This window comes from Mya arenaria, chromosome 7 (assembly GCF_026914265.1).
Source record: "Mya arenaria isolate MELC-2E11 chromosome 7, ASM2691426v1".
NCBI classification, from domain to species: Eukaryota; Metazoa; Mollusca; class Bivalvia; order Myida; family Myidae; genus Mya; species Mya arenaria.
The window spans coordinates 11,464,075-11,483,420 of NC_069128.1; the positions used below are offsets into that span (position 1 = coordinate 11,464,075).

Sequence of the window (19,346 nt, forward strand, 5' to 3'; positions counted from 1 at the left end):
AAGCAAAAGAAGAAGAAGAAGAAGCAGAAGAAGAATAAGCAGAAGAAGAATAATGAAGAAGAAGAAGAGAAGAAGAAGAAGAAGAAGAAGAAGAAGAAGAAGAAGAAGAAGAAGAAGAAGAAGAAGAAGAAGAAGAAGAAGAAGAAGAAGAAGAAGAAGAAGAAGAAGAAGAAGAAGGAAGAAGAAGAAGAAGAAGTAGGAGGAAGAAGAAGAAGAAGTAAGTAGGAGGAAGAAGAAGAAGAAGTAGGAGGAAGAAGAAGAAGAAGTCGTCGCCGTTTAGTTTCAAATGATAAATAACGACAGAGAACGAGTTAAGTGCATAGTTTATTCATAAATCAACTAGCATTATGTTAATAAGATCTAAATGGGAAATGCAATGTACAAAGGCTCTTGAAGTACGAAGTACAAATAAGTACGAACAATCAAAATATAAAATATATGACAAATGTAACTGTTATCATTACACATGACTTTTTAATTGTGGGTTCAGGGAAAACAAAAACACAGATCATTGTTTTTTTATGATTATTCAACGGATTAAAAGCAAGGATTATCTTTCCTTTCAAAGCAAGCTAGACTTTTACAGAAACATTCGGATAATGGTATTTTGATGTTTTCATAATAAAAACGTGATGCTTATTTTGAATCAGATTAATTTCCCATTATACCGACTTCAGCAGATATATATAAATATATGTAGCATATCATATACATTCTCATTCATCAGAGGTTTTATTATGATAAATATGGTATGCATAGCATCATCTGTCTGGTGAACGAGAATGATAACATCACACCTCCAACATAAATGACGCAACGCCATTGGTCCAGGACGGGTCACGCAGTGACCACATATTTTTCCAACTTTATATAGTACCAAAATGGCGTCTACTTTCCGATTCCGATGAATATTCCGATGAATAAATGAAACGTTTAAACATATCAACTTGTTGTCGACGTGATATATACGATTTGATATGGGTTCCTTTGCCCCGTATATCCCATATCGAGTCACTTACTAACCCTGTAACTTTTATATAATACCTTTATTTTCATATTTATCCAATTTCACAACGTATGAATATATACACGACATTTTACATATACATTTCTGTATTAATACTCTACGTTTGTGCCTAGAAATTATCCTTTCTATAACCAATTAACTATTCATGAAGATATTGATACTTGTAGTAAACGAAGTACGGCATATATGCCTTTTATAAAAAATCAAAGCACTGAAAGTACGGATTAGATTACGGTTTTCGGCCATGGGATAAAACTTCTTTATCGGCGACTTGTCAAAGATGTAAACAACCTTTGACCTTTTCAATTACTATGCTACTGTAGTGACTCTATATGCTTTAGTAGACTTATTACAATATAACACCGAAAGTTTGAACTGCAACACGATGTTTGAAAATGCATAATTGAACTGAGGACTAGCGCCTATAAAAATGCAAATACACGGTCATAAATGCAGAAATCTGTCTGACTATCACTTCAGTAAAATTACAAACATTTCATATACAATAAAAAACGTGTTTTTATATACACATCATCATCAATCACAATATGACGTCAGCTCTATGACGTGCTAATACTTCCGTTTCTGAGAAAAATGGAATGAATAACACCATTCGAAATGCTTTAGTCATTTTCTATAAGCTCTTTCAGTTCCGCTTGGAAAGCGTTGTTGAGCCTTTAAAATGGTGAGGATTTATCGCAGGTTTAGTCAAACGATGGTATCATTTTCTGAATTCGGATTTGTGGCGTGTTTAAAGATCGGTTTGCCCCGGAAATGGTGCCACAACTGGACAATAAGTTCAGAAACTAGAACCTCATTCGCGTTCTTCCCGACGAGTCTTAACACAAATATACCATCTTGGCGCAAATATTCTTCACAAAATTTGAGTGCCATCTTTTTGTCGAATTCTGACTTGTAAAAATCATTTACTTTTAAGAATTTCTTCATATAACGTATCCTATGCTGACGGAAGATCATTATAATTGTCCAAACCAGAAAATTGGCCATATTAAGGACGGAAACCGCTAATAGCCATAACCAGACGAACATAAATATCTTTTCGTTATACAAATTTATCGGCAAAACACATTGAACGCTGAATTGCTGTACGTTCTGTAACTGCCGTATGCCGAAATCACACATCGTGACAAGTGGAAATCGTGGGCTTTCTTTTAAATCCTCACCACGTGATATCTTCCCCATCATCTCAAACCCGTACAAATAACTTGTACCGAAAAACTTGCTTAATATAAAAAGCTGGACGATGACGTTAGTCATGTATAGCAACTTTACAAACATGTACATAGTCACTAAGTAGTTCCCATAGCTTTTTCCGCACAATATACAACAGAAGTTTGAGATCGCTTGTCTCATGCGGATGAAGCAGCCACTCCGGTGCTCAACGGTGTTTTCCAGCCACCGGGTCAGGTAGCGGACGATATGCGTAATAGTCTTTTCTCTCTCTTCCGGTGAAATGTATTGGGTTTCCGTCGCTAACGTCACTATCTTGTCCAAGTTGACGCCCGCGGACGCTGTCAATAACCGCCACAAGATGCACGGAATCTGAAAAATTAGAAGAGCCAAACTCAAATTTCGTTACTTCTCAATCGGAGACTGGACACTCATAGCAGAACAGAACTGTATGGAAGTGATGCACCAGTCCCCGACCTGCGGGGACGAACTGCTGGTAAAATCACCTCCAAATTCCACCGCACCCCAGGGACCCTAGGTAAGGCCCATTCCCTGCTATATTTGGCGCGAATACAAAACCACAGCATTCACCTGGCACTGCGGGGCCACCTGGAAGGTAAAACACGGCACATTTCCTCGGCTACCCCCGGTATACCCCGGGACCTGGGGGGTCCGTGGTTACAAATAACTGATGCATAAGTGAGTGAGTGCATGCGTGAGTAAGTGCATGCGTGAGTGACGTCATAATACGTACCTTAAACAATAACGCCTGGAGAAGAAGAATCATCGGGACCCATTGGTAGTAGCCGATTTCTGTTTCCCTCTTGATGTAGTCATACCTTGGTACCTCGTTGTCGAACTTGACAAAATATGTGTTTGAGACCCAGCACACGTTGTTTGTGTAGTCAACCATGGCGTCTGTAAACTCCACCGGGCACCAGCAATGGATCGGTTCGCCCACATATTGTTTCGTACTGCAAATAAACGTTTTAAACTAAAACAACACAACGAAATAACTGAAAAAATAATCTTAAAAACTGAAATATAAAGAAAATGGATTTTTTTGTTCAACTGACATTACAAACAATATTTGACTTTAAGTATCTTCCATGGCCGAGAGTGTAAGATAGGTTCATCCCGACCCGAGTGTAGGGTGTTTTGCGGAAACGATGTTTATAAGTTTCCGCAAACACCATGCGCGAGGGTCGGGATGAACACGAGCGGCTATGGTAGATGCTTTTTCTCTCACCATTTGTTTTTTGATGGAACTCTTTTGTGCATAGTGAAAATAAATGCGTGTGGATATGTGATAATTCATGGTTGTCATGAAGTGATTCAGATTATGTTAATAGTCAAATCGGTCTTTAAATAGTTCTGAGGATGGTGAAGCATTATTTCTTGAAATAAGTGCGTGAAAACTTTTTAAGATGACATTTGAAGCGATGAATAATTAATAAACATTCTAAATATTGCCATAAGACAAGCTGTCTATGATGCTACAGACGACAGTCTTCAACAAGAGGGGTAATTACAATGTGATGATCATTAAAAAGGAGTTCCATACGGGTACTTGTTTTATCTCTGCCGGTGGGCCAGATAAGAATGTGTAGCCTGGTAATTTTTGGGATCTACTTATCTGAGGTGGGAGAAATTGAGATCTTATGCCGTGCCGTGCACACAACATTTAAAAATAGTATATTCTGCACAAAATGTCGTTTGACGTTCTAGTCCATCACTTAAAGTCGCAAGTTGTTTGTTGAGCTAGCTGTACATATCTCAAAGTGTGACAGCTAAGCTCAGGCCAGCCAAGCCCAGCCCAGCTCAGCCATAGCCCAGCACATCCCATCCCGTCCCATTCCATCCCATCTTTGCTCATTCCCCCTTCTTAATCATTAAGATTTTACCTCATATCCACTAACTATTACTTAACAAACACTTTATATGCACTTAATACAATTCAAATGCTGATAAAAGATTTAACAGCATTAAATCAGGGATGTTTTTTGAAGTGATTGCATTTTACACCGTGTAGGATTCCCATTACAGACCAAAATCGGAAATCTAAAGGAATTATCCTCTACTTAAAATTCTATTTTAAATCGTTATCAGTTGATGATCATGAAAATATTGCTCAGGGCTTTGGTTAAATTGCAATCTTATTTTAGCAAATTTGCAAGACTTGTTTTTATTTCAACTAAAGAAAACAATATCCTGAAGATTGACAAAATGAGTCCCGTTCTTATCATAAAATTATCTGTAATTTAAGATAAAAGGATCGAAACACTCTTCAGTTACAACTTTGTACTTCAATTAACCTTCCCGTTTGTTGTAATACGAATAAAACTGTTTCATTAATGTTTATTCAATAATCATTGAGATCAGTCAGGCGTTAACGTCTCTACAACCGTCAACGTAAATGCTTGAGGCATTCTTATTGACGTAAACGTTTTTATGAATGCTGTATCTAAGGTTTATTTACGTGGTAATACACCGTTTAATGTAAGCATCGGTGGTTCAGTGGTAGAATGCTCGCCTGCCACGCGGGCGGCCCGGGTTCGATTCCCGGCCGATGCACAGTGTTTTGTTGATATGAAGCGGTAGGTGAGGTTGGAAAAATTTAAGTCATTTTTGAAGAATAAATCATACCGCTGATGTAAGTAAAACTATTTACAGTTATTGAAACCTTATGGCAAGTATAGAAATTAACTTTTCGAATTAGAAATACCCTTTTACTGTTGAAGTTGAGTTATTATCATTACTAGTATTATGAGTAGCAGAAGCAGCAGCATTAACAGCAGTTACAGAAGCGGTAGCAGTATAAGCAGTTGCAGTACAAGTAGCAGTACAAGTAGCAGCAGCAGCAGCAGAAGCAGCAGTAGCAGTAGCAGCAGCAGCAGCAGCAGCAGCAGCAGCAGTAGCAGTAGCAGTAGCAGTAGCAGTAGTAGTAGTAGTAGTAGTAGTAGTAGTAGAAGTAGCAGCAGCAGATCAGCAGTAGTCGTAGCAGCAGCAGGAGCAGCAGTAGATATACATTTTATGACTTTATAATGACAATTGTGGTGGTGCTGATTGTTTTTTGTTGCCGACATTGATAACTACCTTGTAGTTTACGATGACAATGAAGATGCTGCTGCTGATGATGATATTATGATGGTGCTAATGATGATGATGGTGCTGCAGCTGATGCTGATGCTGATGCTGCTGATGATGATGATGATGATGATGATGATGATGATGATGCTGCTGCTGCTGCTGCTGCTGCTGCTGATGATGATGATGATGCAGCTGATGCTGATGATGATAATATAGTTGCGGCAGAACGTCTTTAGTGCCAAATTATTTTAAAATCCCTCTATACTGTATAAGATACGGCACTGACACGAATTGCTGACGAGGCCCGACCGCAACCCGGCTCCCCCGCCGACATGCCTTATTACCTATTCAATTAAATAACATACCTGACAATGATGGTGAAGATGATTAAGATGATTGTGGTGTAGAGGTGGTTTAGTCGGTCAATCCAGTCGTCGTCATAACGGCCCTTAAGCCGAGCGTACGTAGCGAAACTGCCCATAACACTGTCGAGACTGAAAAAAGAGGATGCTATTTGTAAAATTAATCGAAATAAAGCTATATAATCGAAACAGTTTCCAGTAAATTCATACTTATTATTTAATTTAGGGTTCGAAATAGCTAGTAAGATTTCATTTTAAATGAGGTTGTAATCCGGTCAATAGAATCGGCATCAAACATTTTATGAAGAACTAGACCTGTCAGCCACGGAGGTATGAAACCTATAAAGGCGCAAAATATAGGTTGCAACATTTTTTTTTTCATTAACCTATATTGTCCGCCTTTCAAATAAAGGGGTTTCACTGTCAAACGTCACACGAGACGTAATACCAGAAAAGTACATCCGTATCGCAACATGATACTCTAAAATGGTAATTCATATCTTAGAAAAGTAAAAAAAAAATAGATGATTTCATCAGTTTTGTTTTAAAAGTTAAAAGTTAACTGAACTTCAATGCAGATTTTCAATTTCTTCGTCATCATCTTTTTCCTCAAGGTTTCATCAATCACACAACCCATTACACTTCCAAACTGATGGAAATAAAACAGAACCAAATACTTCACACTCACAAAACTTCAAAGTTATCTTACAAAAATGCACCCATGGCTGCGAAATAATAGTTTTCATAATGCTTTCGAGAAATAAATAATAATTTATGGAGCGTTAAAATGCATCAAATCAATTAGTGAAAAGTACCCATACATAGCCTGGGCTCTTGGATTTTTCTTGAATAAAGTCAGCTAGCTCTTCCTTAATTAAGAAATTAATACAACAGCACATAAACAAAGATCAGATGCATAGATAACTATGGCAATGTAATGGTAGAATAAAAATACACACCATAAAAATACTCTAAAACATCTTTAGTAAAATTTGAGTACGATACGCTCAGTACTCATGATTTTTCAGATAGTAACAGAATATATCTTTTAGACTGGATATTAACATTTATTTGATGCTTTCCGGTGGGTTTTAGAGATTTATCAGTGAAATAAATTGATATATCACTGTTTGAAACAGTGAAAATATCAAATGGATATCTTTCACTGTTTTGAAATTTTATTTAAACCGCTCTCAGTTCCAAATCAAACGTCATCGCGCACAGTTCTGGGACACAATTCTTACGACGTCATTTCCGAAATGGCGTTAGGTGCGCATACGAATTGGCAAGACTTTAAACACCAATTTTAGGCATATAAAATAACGTTGTTAAATATAACTTATTCTTTCTCTGATTTATATCGACTGTAAAACTTATGATATATTCAAACAAAATAGTGCAGGCTGATTACTTATATAAATTTGATTGCCAAAATAATGCACTCCTGTTATTGTATATTGTTTTTTTTGCTATTTATTTCAATCGAAATTGGACGTAATACTTATTTTACAATTGTTCAAGACCGATAAAACGTTCGTATGTAATATTATTTAACTTTCTTTCAATTTGTTTTCTGTTATACACACCATTCACATAAAACCAAAAAACTACGATAAACGGTTCGCAGAATATCCAAAACTCATATATTTGTGGATCGAATACGATAAAGAAATCACTAAGTCTTGAGCATGTCCCTCGGCGATTGACTGATTTCTCTTTTTTGCATTTAGTCTAGTTCAATCTTGAGATAGAATCATTTAAATGAAAACTGTCATCATGAACGATTGAAAATGTCTTTCATTTGAATCATTCAATCAATAAATAAAATTGGTTGTGTATATAATAAACGACTTTTCACATTTGTTTGATATAAGTTCTTATTTAACGACAAAATTTCATTGATGAAAAGTCGTTTATTATATATACACTCAAATCAAAGAAATCAGAATTCACTATATATATTATAGAATTAACGGAATCGTTTGGATGAAGTATAATCATGAAAATGAAACGTATGTAGAAACTGTATTTGGTGAAAGTCGTAAAATACGAAATTGTGTCAAACACATACAATCAAAGCATAGAAATCAGAAATCATTATATACTTTAGAATACCCGCAATTGTTTGGATGGAATATATTCACGGAAATGGATCTTTTAACTTTCTTTGGTGAAACTTACAGTAAATAGATAAAATTAAGTTTATTCTTAGAATGAGCGTGTTTCATAGCACGCATTTAAAACATTTACCAATATAAAGAAGCTTTGTAATTAAATGATAAAATCAATGAATACAATTAAGTAGAATATAACAACATTTGTCATGAACGTATAATTCAGTAAATTCATTCGATTTGACCAAAAATGTGTTGAACAATAATTTTGTCCATTTGACTGTGTGTATGATAATAGTAATATATAAATAGTTAATATTAAAGCAGTGAGAAATACTTGCAAGCGGCTCCAGGTGTGGGTGCATCCACCCCCGCCCTAAAATTGTCCAGGCATACTTTTCAATTTCAGTTTAGCAGAAAAAAGGATTTAAATATGTCAAAAATGCACCATTTCGGATAAGAAATTGTTAAAATGTTCGCCCCTCCCTGCCAACTGTTTAAATCAAATAAAGTTCGGTTCTGAGGAAGCGCGCAATTGAAAAGTTACGCCCCTATTTTACGACCCCTATTAAGTCAAACCTTGGACCGCCCCTGACTTGCTATATACATAAGATAAATATATACAGATACATATCATTTTCACGAATGTATGATTACTATAAAAGGCCGGGACCGGCACACCGTGCTGAATACCAAGTAAATAAATGCCATTAATTCTATCTAATCAGAGCCATATAGGAAACAATTCTATTGAGTTATGCCAACATTGGTGGCTGAACTATTGTCTTGGGAATATCTCTTGGCTATGTACTGGCACCATTCAATCATATACACGATTGCGTATTTTGAATGATATTGTTTTTCATCGAATAAGCATACAATTTTATTAAGTTTGAAAGTTAAGATAACTCCATGCATTGCACACTCTCTATCACCAGAGTGATGTTGCTATGCGTACCACAGATTTGAAATTATCAAACGTCTGATAAATGAGAAAGGTATTGCATCACTCGCGAAAATACATATATATAGTTCAGGTTCAAACTTCAAACCCATACAATGAACAAATCTCTTATCGGATGCTATGTCATAAACGCGCTGTCCTGCAAAGAGCTGAAACCCAACACAGCTGTTATCGCATGTTATGGCCTATAATTTATAAGAGCAACCTTGAAAAGATTCTAATATTATCACATCTCCTATCGCAAGTTATGTCCGATAGGCCTTCCATTGCAAAAAGCTTACAATGAGCAAATATCTTATCGCACAGAATGGCCTATGTTTACCCGTTACCTTGCAAAGAGCTAACAAGTTCATAACGGCCTGAACATTAACCTTCTCATCCTATGTTATGACCAATAAGCATTGTATTGCAAAAAGCGAACAATCAACAAATCTCTTATCGCATGTTATGGCCTTTAGGCGGTGCATTGCAAATATCTAATAATATCACATGGCCTATTTAAGCGTTGCTTTGCAAATATCTAATAATATCACATGACCTATTTAAGCGGTGCTTTGCAAATATCTAATGATATCACATGACCTATTTAAGCGGTGCCTTGCAAATATCTAATGATATCACATGACCTATTTAAGCGGTGCTTTGCAAAGATCTAATACTATCGCATGGCCTAATTAAGCGGTGCCTTGCAAATATCTAATACTATCGCATGACCTATTTAAGCGGTGCCTTGCAAATATCTAATGATATCACATGACCTATTTAAGCGGTGCTTTGCAAATATCTATTACTATCGCATGGCCTAATTAAGCGGTGACTTGCAAATATCTAATACTTTCGCATGGCCTAATTAAGCGGTGACTTGCAAATATCTACTACTTTCGCATGGCCTAATTAAGCGGTGCCTTGCAAATATCTAATACTTTCGCATGGCCTATTTAAGCGGTGCCTTGCAAATATCTAATACTTTCGCATGACCTATTTAAGCGGTGCCTTGCAAATATCTAATACTATCGCATGGCCTAATTAAGCGGTGCCTTGCAAATATCTAATACTATCGCATGGCCTATTTAAGCGGTGCCTTGCAAATATCTAATACTTTCGCATGACCTATTTAAGCGGTGCCTTGCAAATATTTAATACTTTCGCATGACCTATTTAAGCGGTGCCTTGCAAATATCTAATACTTTCGCATGGCCTATTTAAGCGGTGCCTTGCAAATATCTAATACTTTCGCATGGCCTATTTAAGCGGTGCCTTGCAAATATCTAATACTATCGCATGGCCTAATTAAGCGGTGCCTTGCAAATATCTAATACTATCGCATGGCCTATTTAAGCGGTGCCTTGCAAATATCTAATACTTTCGCATGACCTATTTAAGCGGTGCCTTGCAAATATCTAATACTTTCGCATGGCCTATTTAAGCGGTGCCTTGCAAATATCTAATACTATCGCATGGCCTAATTAAGCGGTGCCTTGCAAATATCTAATACTTTCGCATGGCCTATTTAAGCGGTGCCTTGCAAATATCTAATACTATCGCATGGCCTAATTAAGCGGTGCCTTGCAAATATCTAATACTTTCGCATGGCCTATTTAAGCGGTGCCTTGCAAATATCTAATACTTTCGCATGGCCTATTTAAGCGGTGCCTTGCAAATATCTAAAACTTCTGCATGGCCTATTTAAGCGGTGCCTTGCAAATATCTAATACTATCGCATGGCCTAATTAAGCGGTGCCTTGCAAATATCTTATACTATCGCATGGCCTATTTAAGCGGTGCCTTGCAAATATCTAATACTTTCGCATGGCCTATTTAAGCGGTGCCTTGCAAATATCTAATACTTTCGCATGGCCTATTTAAGCGGTGCCTTGCAAATATCTAATACTATCGCATGGCCTATTTAAGCGGTGCCTTGCAAATATCTAATACTATCGCATGACCTATTTAAGCGGTGCCTTGCAAATATCTAATACTTTCGCATGGCCTATTTAAGCGGTGCCTTGCAAATATCTAATACTTTCGCATGGCCTAATTAAGCGGTGCCTTGCAAATATCTAATACTATCGCATGGCCTATTTAAGCGGTGCCTTGCAAATATCTAATACTATCGCATGGCCTATTTAAGCGGTGCCTTGCAAATATCTAATACTATCGCATGGCCTATTTAAGCGGTGCCTTGCAAATATCTAATACTATCGCATGACCTATTTAAGCGGTGCCTTGCAAATATCTAATACTTTCGCATGGCCTAATTAAGCGGTGCCTTGCAAATATCTAATACTTTCGCATGGCCTATTTAAGCGGTGCCTTGCAAATATCTAATACTATCGCATGGCCTATTTAAGCGATGCCTTGCAAATATCTAATACTATCGCATGACCTATTTAAGCGGTGCCTTGCAAATATCTAATACTATCGCATGGCCTATTTAAGCGGTGCTTTGCAAATATCTAATACTATCGCATGACCTATTTAAGCGGTGGCTTGAAAATATCTAATACTATCGCATGGCCTATTTAAGCGGTGCTTTGCAAATATCTAATACTATCGCATGACCTATATAAGCGGTGCCTTGCAAATATCTAATACTATCGCATGACCTATTTAAGCGGTGCCTTGCAAATATCTAATACTATCGCATGACCTATTTAAGCGGTGCCTTGCAAATATCTAATACTATCGCATGGCCTATTTAAGCGGTGCCTTGCAAATATCTAATACTATCGCATGGCCTATTTAAGCGGTGCCTTGCAAATATCTAATACTATCGCATGGCCTATTTAAGCGGTGCCTTGCAAATATCTAATACTATCGCATGACCTATTTAAGCGGTGCCTTGCAAATATCTAATACTATCGCATGGCCTATTTAAGCGGTGCTTTGCAAATATCTAATACTATCGCATGACCTATTTAAGCGGTGCCTTGCAAATATCTAATACTATCGCATGGCCTATTTAAGCGGTGCCTTGCAAATATCTAATACTATCGCATGACCTATTTAAGCGGTGCCTTGCAAATATCTAATACTATCGCATGACCTATTTAAGCGGTGCTTTGCAAATATCTAATACTATCGCATGACCTATTTAAGCGGTGCCTTGCAAATATCTAATACTATCGCATGGCCTATTTAAGCGGTGCCTTGCAAATATCTAATACTATCGCATGGCCTATTTAAGCGGTGCCTTGCAAATATCTAATACTTTCGCATGGCCTATTTAAGCGGTGCCTTGCAAATATCTAATACTTTCGCATGGCCTATTTAAGCGGTGCCTTGCAAATATCTAATACTATCGCATGGCCTATTTAAGCGGTGCCTTGCAAATATCTAATACTATCGCATGGCCTATTTAAGCGATGCATTGCAAATATCTAATACTTTCGCATGGCCTATTTAAGCGGTGCCTTGCAAATATCTAATACTTTCGCATGGCCTAATTAAGCGGTGCCTTTCAAAAATCTTATATTTTCGCATGGGCTTATTTAAGCGGTGCTTTGCAAATTTATATTAGTATCGCATGGCCTATTTAAGCGTTGCCTTTCAAAAATCTTATATTTTCGCATGGGCTATTTAAGCGGTGCTTTGCAAATTTACATTAGTATCGCATGGCTTATAAGCGTTGTCTTGCAAACAGCTGACAATCAACTCAGTGTTTTTTTTTCTTCTAGGGTTGCATTGCAAAAAACTTACAATGAAAAAATATCTATTCGCAGTCGATGGCCGTTAAATGTTCCCTTACAAAGTACTTAATTCTATAAATCTTTTATCGCACGTTAAGACAGCAAAATGCATATTTTTATCTTGTGTTATGAAGGTAGTACAGCAGACACGTTCAATAGTCAAAAATTATTATGGCGAGGATCAATTCTCTAAGTGATTCTTAATCAAATAAGAACGCGTTATAATGGGGCGCGGTAATTAAGGTAAAATGATTTTCAAGGACATGGCGTCTTGGCGAATTGGCGAGAAAATGCGTTTTCTCAGTAATTAAAAACGAGGTTGGGCGAAAGCATTTCATCACTGATCGTTATGCACCAGTCAATTGTTACCACGGCCCCCAGGTCCGGGGTATACCGGGGATAGCCAGGGAAATGGGCCGTGTTTTTACCTTTCAGGTGGCTCCGCAGTGCCGGGCGAATACGGTGGTTTTGTCTTTGCACCAAAAATGGCCGGGAATAGGCCTTAGTTAGAGTCCCTGGGGTGTGCGGGTCATTTGGCGGGGATTTTACCAGCAGTCTGTCCCCGCAGGACGGGGATCTTACCCGGGCTTGGCTGGACCGAAAGGCAAAGTTCCCGCTATTCCCCTGACCTGGGGGCCGTGGTTACAGTTGACTGGTGCATTAGCTTGTGAGTAAAATTGTTACTGAATTACATCGTCGATCCAACATTTGCTCGTCAGAAAAGAAAGGGCAGCGAACACATAATGATTTGAAGTAAGTAATTATTAAAAAAAATTCTACGGTCAGTCTGCCAGGGGTTCGAACTTATGACTTTCAGCACCCGAATCGAACGCGCTGCCACTAAGCTAAATGGGGCAGTGTGTTCCACGGAAGTTTAAGAGAAGAGTCTATTATACAATGCAATAAGGGCTTGGTTAAGCTTCTGGTGACTGCAAGGAATAAATTATACAAAGCAGTTTATTTTTTTCCTTATTCATCTCACTGTTCACGGGCTTATAGGAATGCATACGTGGTTAAGCTCTTCTTTTATTTAACGGTGTATTTAGTACGCAAAAATCAACTTGCGAAGTTTTTCTTGACTTTTACGATAATTTGCGACAATAGCATGTACAGTTCCCTTACCCTCGAAATGCCTTTTTTACTGTCAAGCTATTTCGTGATTTCTTGAGGGGGAAATTCTGTTTTAGGCGTTCAATGTTGGTTCATGCCATTTTTTTCTTGATATTTTTATGCATTTTCATGTTTAACTCATTTTACTTTAACAATAAAAAAAAGGAATACATTTTTTTGGAACAGATAAAAAATATTCGCCTATATAGACGTTTTATTTTAATTGATAGCTACGTGGCCACAAATCCCCAGTAAGAAAAGCGCCAAAACATCGCTAATAATTATTTATCTGTACCTTAATCACCTTAACACCACTTAAATTGTCCAATTTACTTTTATTCCATTAAAGAGACAAAAACCAACCCATTACGCCGCAAATGCACCAGACTAAAAGAGGTTTTTTTCGGTTCGCAGAGAGGGGCGCAACTCAAAAGCTTACGTCCCTAAGTTAGCCCCCCCCCCCCCCCCCGTAAATCCTGGAACCGCGCCTGACTACTAATATAAGGTTTTCATAGTTAGGACAAAAATCATTTAATTGAAAGGGGTCCCTGAGCCTCGTATCATCCAAGTTTCAATATTAATGTTATTTAAAGCGTAAAGCTGCACTCTCACAAATTGGCCGTTTTGACAACTTTTTTATGTTTGTCTTGGAATGACTCAATCTTTGCATAAATGTCTGGATATCAGTGACATGAGACTGGTGGCAAAATATCAGATCGCAGTTATTAATATTTTCGTTCAAAAATTGATGTTTGGATTAAAGCGTTACTAACGCTTTGAGAAGAATGAGTTTTTCGGCTTAAAACATCTTCGAACGGAAATATTTAAAATGCGATCTGATTTTTTGTCAGCAGTTTTATATCAATGGTTTCCAGACATTTTCGCGAAATGGGCACATTCCAAAACGAAAAAAAAGAGTTGTCAAAATGGTCCATCTGTGAGAGTGCAGCTCTAAGTCTAAAATGATATATTACTGGAATTTCAGACAAATCAATACAAATGCGCGTGGGTTGGAACGGTGTCAATCGATCTCATCAATATATACCAACCTACGTTTGATCAGTAGCTATTAAAAAGCAAATATGATTGAAACTCAAGTTGAAATGTGGCTGAGATCAATGGCAATAACCTTATTGAATGCCAGACAGTCTGCTTACAAAGAGTAACGAATATCTCAAAGAAGATATAGGTCAAGCAATCGATCATCGATACTGATTGATAGTTGCATGCTGAGGTTTTATTGAAAACTATATCAACCTTTAGCTTTCAGCCCACAATGTCAGTCTTAATTTCGAGCACAATTAGTCTTGTTCGCAAAGGCGGTAATTGTATATCTATTTTAATATCATTAGGCATTATAAAAAATGTTCACATGCCAATGGACAATATCTCTCTGAACTGACTCATAATATCTAGCTCTTATTTTTAACCCTTGTGTCTACTAAACGCATTTAATTAAGTTGTATATATTAAGCGCGAATTTCGTTTCCGAGCGCAACCGTTTCCACGGAATCTAGCCTCTTTCTGCCCATTATATGGTTGCTAGATGAATTATTGCCCTTGAAATAATGGGACTCTTTGTTGTCTCCCTTTGTTTAAAGCGCGAATGCCCAGCGAGGCCCACAATGCATCGCATCATTTACCACAATGCATTTTTTTTTCAATTTCGCGAAACAAGAAAGATATTTGTGATATCGTCAACAAATTATACGCATAAAACCTAAAACATCTACGAAGTTGGTTTGAATGGCGATACGAATTGTCTTTTACGAAGGCAGCCTGTAGCCTTGTTATAACCACACACGCGTTTCTTCCCTTGGATGAAAATAAGCCATGTAAAATGGAGACCTTGGTAACACAACTTTCAGACACCGTTCATGACAAAGAGTCGGTCGAACAAAATACGATAGCGAGTATGAAGGTAAGACGATCTTAAAATTCTGCGACCGTGCACGTATGTTAGAGACGCTGGTTGAAATGGATTGAATTACCCAATATATTTGAACTAAAAACCTTGCTGTGTTAGATAACCACCTGAGGTTTCACTTAATTTTAATAACCCATGAGTTTTAATGTTACCGTTAAAATAACAAGCAAAGAGCCTGACTGTAATCCTTGGGGCGTGTCTAAAGATAAAGATAAGAATGATATTAAATATGGCCCGGCTGGTATTAAATAGTGTTCTGAATTGGATCTCAGAACGATATGGCTAATTGTGTTAATTTGTATTAATAACTGACCAATAAAGTGAATGATGTCAATGATGTATGGCCATAAAATCAACTAAAGTTGAATATTGAATACCACCCCTGGTCTTAGCTGTGAGACCACTCAAGATGTCATTAATCGCAGGTCTCGCGGCATTTCGGGTTCAAAAGTATTCCATTGGCGAATATCCCACCAACCGATGGGGCAAAACTCCGTCTTTGGAATCAAAATGTTGTTTAAGTCACACCTGGGGATGTGCATGAGTCAAGGCATAATGTAGCCATTAAAGGGTGAGAGCAGACCTTTATAAACTCAATATCAACAATAACAAGAACAAGAACAACAGCAGCAACAACAACAACAACAACAACAACAATAACAACAACAACATCACCAACAAGACCCTGGTCTCAATGTTGGAAACTTGTTTTATATAATTTATCAATGTAATATATAGAATGAGTCTAATGGTAGCGGGCTTGTTATGTTCAACCATTAAACTTGTACGTGGAGTAAGCGGCCTAGCGACGTGAAGTAAGCGGCCTAGCGGCCAAGCGGCGTAAAGTTAGCGGCCTAGCGGCCAAGCGGCCAAGCGGCGTAAAGTTAGCGGACTAACGGTCCAGCTGCAAAGCTGCGTAAAATTAGCGGCCTAGTGGTCTGACGGCATAGCGGCGTGAACACCAGTATATTTTCTTTTAAATGTAAGAAATACTTCGTAATGTAGTTAATGATTTATAGCAAGTTCAGTTTGATATTCATTGAGACACACCAACCCCTATTATTGCGAAATAAGTTATCCGGTTACGAAAATGGCGAAAACGGTGCAACTAATCTTACCCTTCGATGCTAAGAATATCTAAATGATGTTGTAATGTGTCATCGTCGTTGTCCATTTGATCATAAAGAGGCATGTACGCCATTTCCTGCTCAATGTGAGTTTCTTCATCCGCCCCGAAGCCGGCACCGCCATGACCGCTGTGGCGACTGGCCATAGCGCTTCCGGTCATTGCCATGGCAGCGCTGACCTTAATGCTGTTCATGGCGTGGGAGCTCTTAGTACTTTTGCTTTGAGGTGCCTTTCCTGCTGATCCCTTATTGGCCCCTAATCTGTGACGCATCCCCTTCCGCATCTGCCGCCGCATCCCCTGGCGGCCCTGCTTCGCCATCCTGGCTTTGTTCTTACTTCCCTTTCGGTTCGATTTTCGGTTTCCACTGGCTTTTCGCGCCATTTTTCTTTCTTCAAGTAACTTTATTTATAATATAATAATAACACTGTGAAATATATCAACTTCTATCACATAGGATTTTATTCTTCAAAATTTAAATTTTGAATGCGTCATATTCACTGGAGTTCGTTATGAAATTCAATTAATACTTGGACATGGTCTTTCACCCCCTAAAACAAGCGTTCTTTAATTTTTAAACATGTTTGTTGATCTTTAATTACTATTCCGTTTTCCTTAATTATGATTATTGTCCATAACTTAACTGGGCAAATGTCTGTCACCATGCCATGTATCCGTATACACAGTATTTAAAGTAACTTTTCGCCAAAAAAATTAAATTAAAATAAGCTCACATTCAGTAGACTGCCTACTTATTAAAATTATGCATACTAATTCTTAATTAAGTTTAAGACAATTTAAACGTATCAGTTCGCATTTTGCATTGATCCAGTAATCCAGTCATAGTATTCAAACCGGTGTCTCATTACTTTTGATTGCTTTGTCCTTTTGTTCTTAAAGATATTTAAAATTATTTAGATCCCACGGGTTTTGTGCTAATAAGAAATGGGAGAAATATTAATATTACAATCCATTGTTTATTTGTAAACACAATATTAAAACTTTAAAAGGATGCCAGTCCTTCTATAAATTTAATTGCAAAATGATACACCGTATCATTATATTTCTTCAAGTATTAATATATACATACTGCGCAAAGTATTTTTAAATCTTAACAAACCATACAAAATCACAGATATCAACTTTGACGTAAAAGTAGTAGATTTAAGTGAATGATTATGACAAAAGAACGACTCGGTTCTATTTTGACAATTGTAAATCTGTTCAAAAGGTTATTTCATTTGAAGGACACTTCGGCAATAACTTCAAATTGGAAAAATGAAATCACTATCTAAGTATTATATTCAATATTTGCCTTCTTGTTTACTATATAGCATTCAAGGACCGTTTTGATATTAATATTTTTCTGTATGTATGTTTATCATACAAATCGCGACTTTGAACAAATAAGCAAATTATAGTTTGCCAGAAATTTGACAAATCTTAGGCCTTCCAAAATTATCGTAGTTTTCGCTAACACGTCCAGGCGCGTAGCTCATGCAGAACTCCTCTGCCATTTTTATCGAAAACAACCTCGGAAATAAGCCGGTACATCAGTTGAAGTAGTTCGTATATTGTTTAAATTATATTATCAATTAAATGTAGTGTTTAAATAGAGTTGTATTTATTACTACGCGATCTACTTGCAGGACTTGACGTTCAATTTTTTTGAGTATGTTAACCGTCCAAATTCATCCGAGGTTGTTTTCGATAAAAATGGCCGAGGAGCTCCGAATGGCGCGTAGCTAGGGCCAATTTCTGATTACGCAGAACGATGCCTAACCCCTTCACCCATTCCCCCTTCGATTTTTATTTCAAATTCAGGGTTTTGGTTTGAAAAAAACTTCGACTTGTCAAAACTTCATTACGCAATTGCGTTTTTGCGTACAGGCAGCTACGCGCCTGATGTCCCATCACTGGGTATTTATCTCAGCGTAGAAAGTTTCCATCGACATAATAACATTAGGAGATTAAACTTGTGCAAATTTTCAATACACTTTCCTATCAATATTCTTTCTTTAAAGCGCTCGTAAATAACGTGTATTGCATCTTGGAAAAACCGTGGCATAAATGCCAGTAACGTTATAGTTTACGATTTTTAGCTCGACTATTCGAAGAATAGGTGGGCTATACTACTCGCCCCAGCGTCTGCGTCGGCGTCCGGTTAAAGTTTTAGGGCAAGTTGGGATTTTCACTTATAAATTCAATACCCTACATTCAATTGACTTAATACTTCACGCAGTTGTTCAGGGCCATCACATGATGAGGTTAGATAACTCCATATTATTCTTTACACAGATTATGGCCCCTGATTGACTATGGAACTTAGGTTAAAGTTTTAGGGCAAGTTGGGATATTGTTTAATTACTTCTATACCCTTCATTCAATTGACTTATTACTTCACACAATTGTTCAGGACCATCACCCAATGAGGTTACATAACTCCATATCCTTAATACAAGTTATGGCCCCTGATTGACTTAGGTTAAAGTTTTAGGCAAGTAAAAGTTAAGGGTAAGTTGGGATTTTAATTAAAAAAACTTCTATACCGTTCATTAAATGCACTTAATAAAATTCAAAATTATTTACGACCATCTTACAACAAGAAACATAACTCCGTTTTAAGCCTAAATACAAATTATGGCCCTTGATTTTATTTGATTTTTTTTTTAATTTCCTTTGAAAGGCATATTTGTATAATCTTAACCACATTTTCTTAATGGGAAATCGAGTTATTTGAATGACT

The 19,346-nt window shown here is 37.3% G+C and overlaps 1 protein-coding gene and 1 non-coding gene across 2 annotated transcripts; one reads left to right on the forward strand and one right to left on the reverse strand.

Moving 5' to 3' along the window:
- Positions 1–305: 305 nt before the first annotated feature.
- Positions 306–17,639, reverse strand: LOC128241451 (innexin unc-9-like). Its single transcript, XM_052958379.1, has 4 exons — positions 16,593–17,639; positions 5,674–5,802; positions 2,973–3,192; positions 306–2,590 (listed from the first exon to the last, which is right to left on the reverse strand). The coding sequence occupies exons 1-4, from the start codon at positions 16,982–16,984 to the stop codon at positions 1,736–1,738; spliced, it is 1,596 nt and encodes a 531-aa protein (XP_052814339.1). The 5' UTR covers positions 16,985–17,639; the 3' UTR covers positions 306–1,735.
- Positions 4,722–4,792, forward strand: Trnag-gcc (transfer RNA glycine (anticodon GCC)). Its single transcript has one exon. It is a non-coding gene; the product is annotated as a tRNA-Gly (tRNA).
- Positions 17,640–19,346: the final 1,707 nt, after the last annotated feature.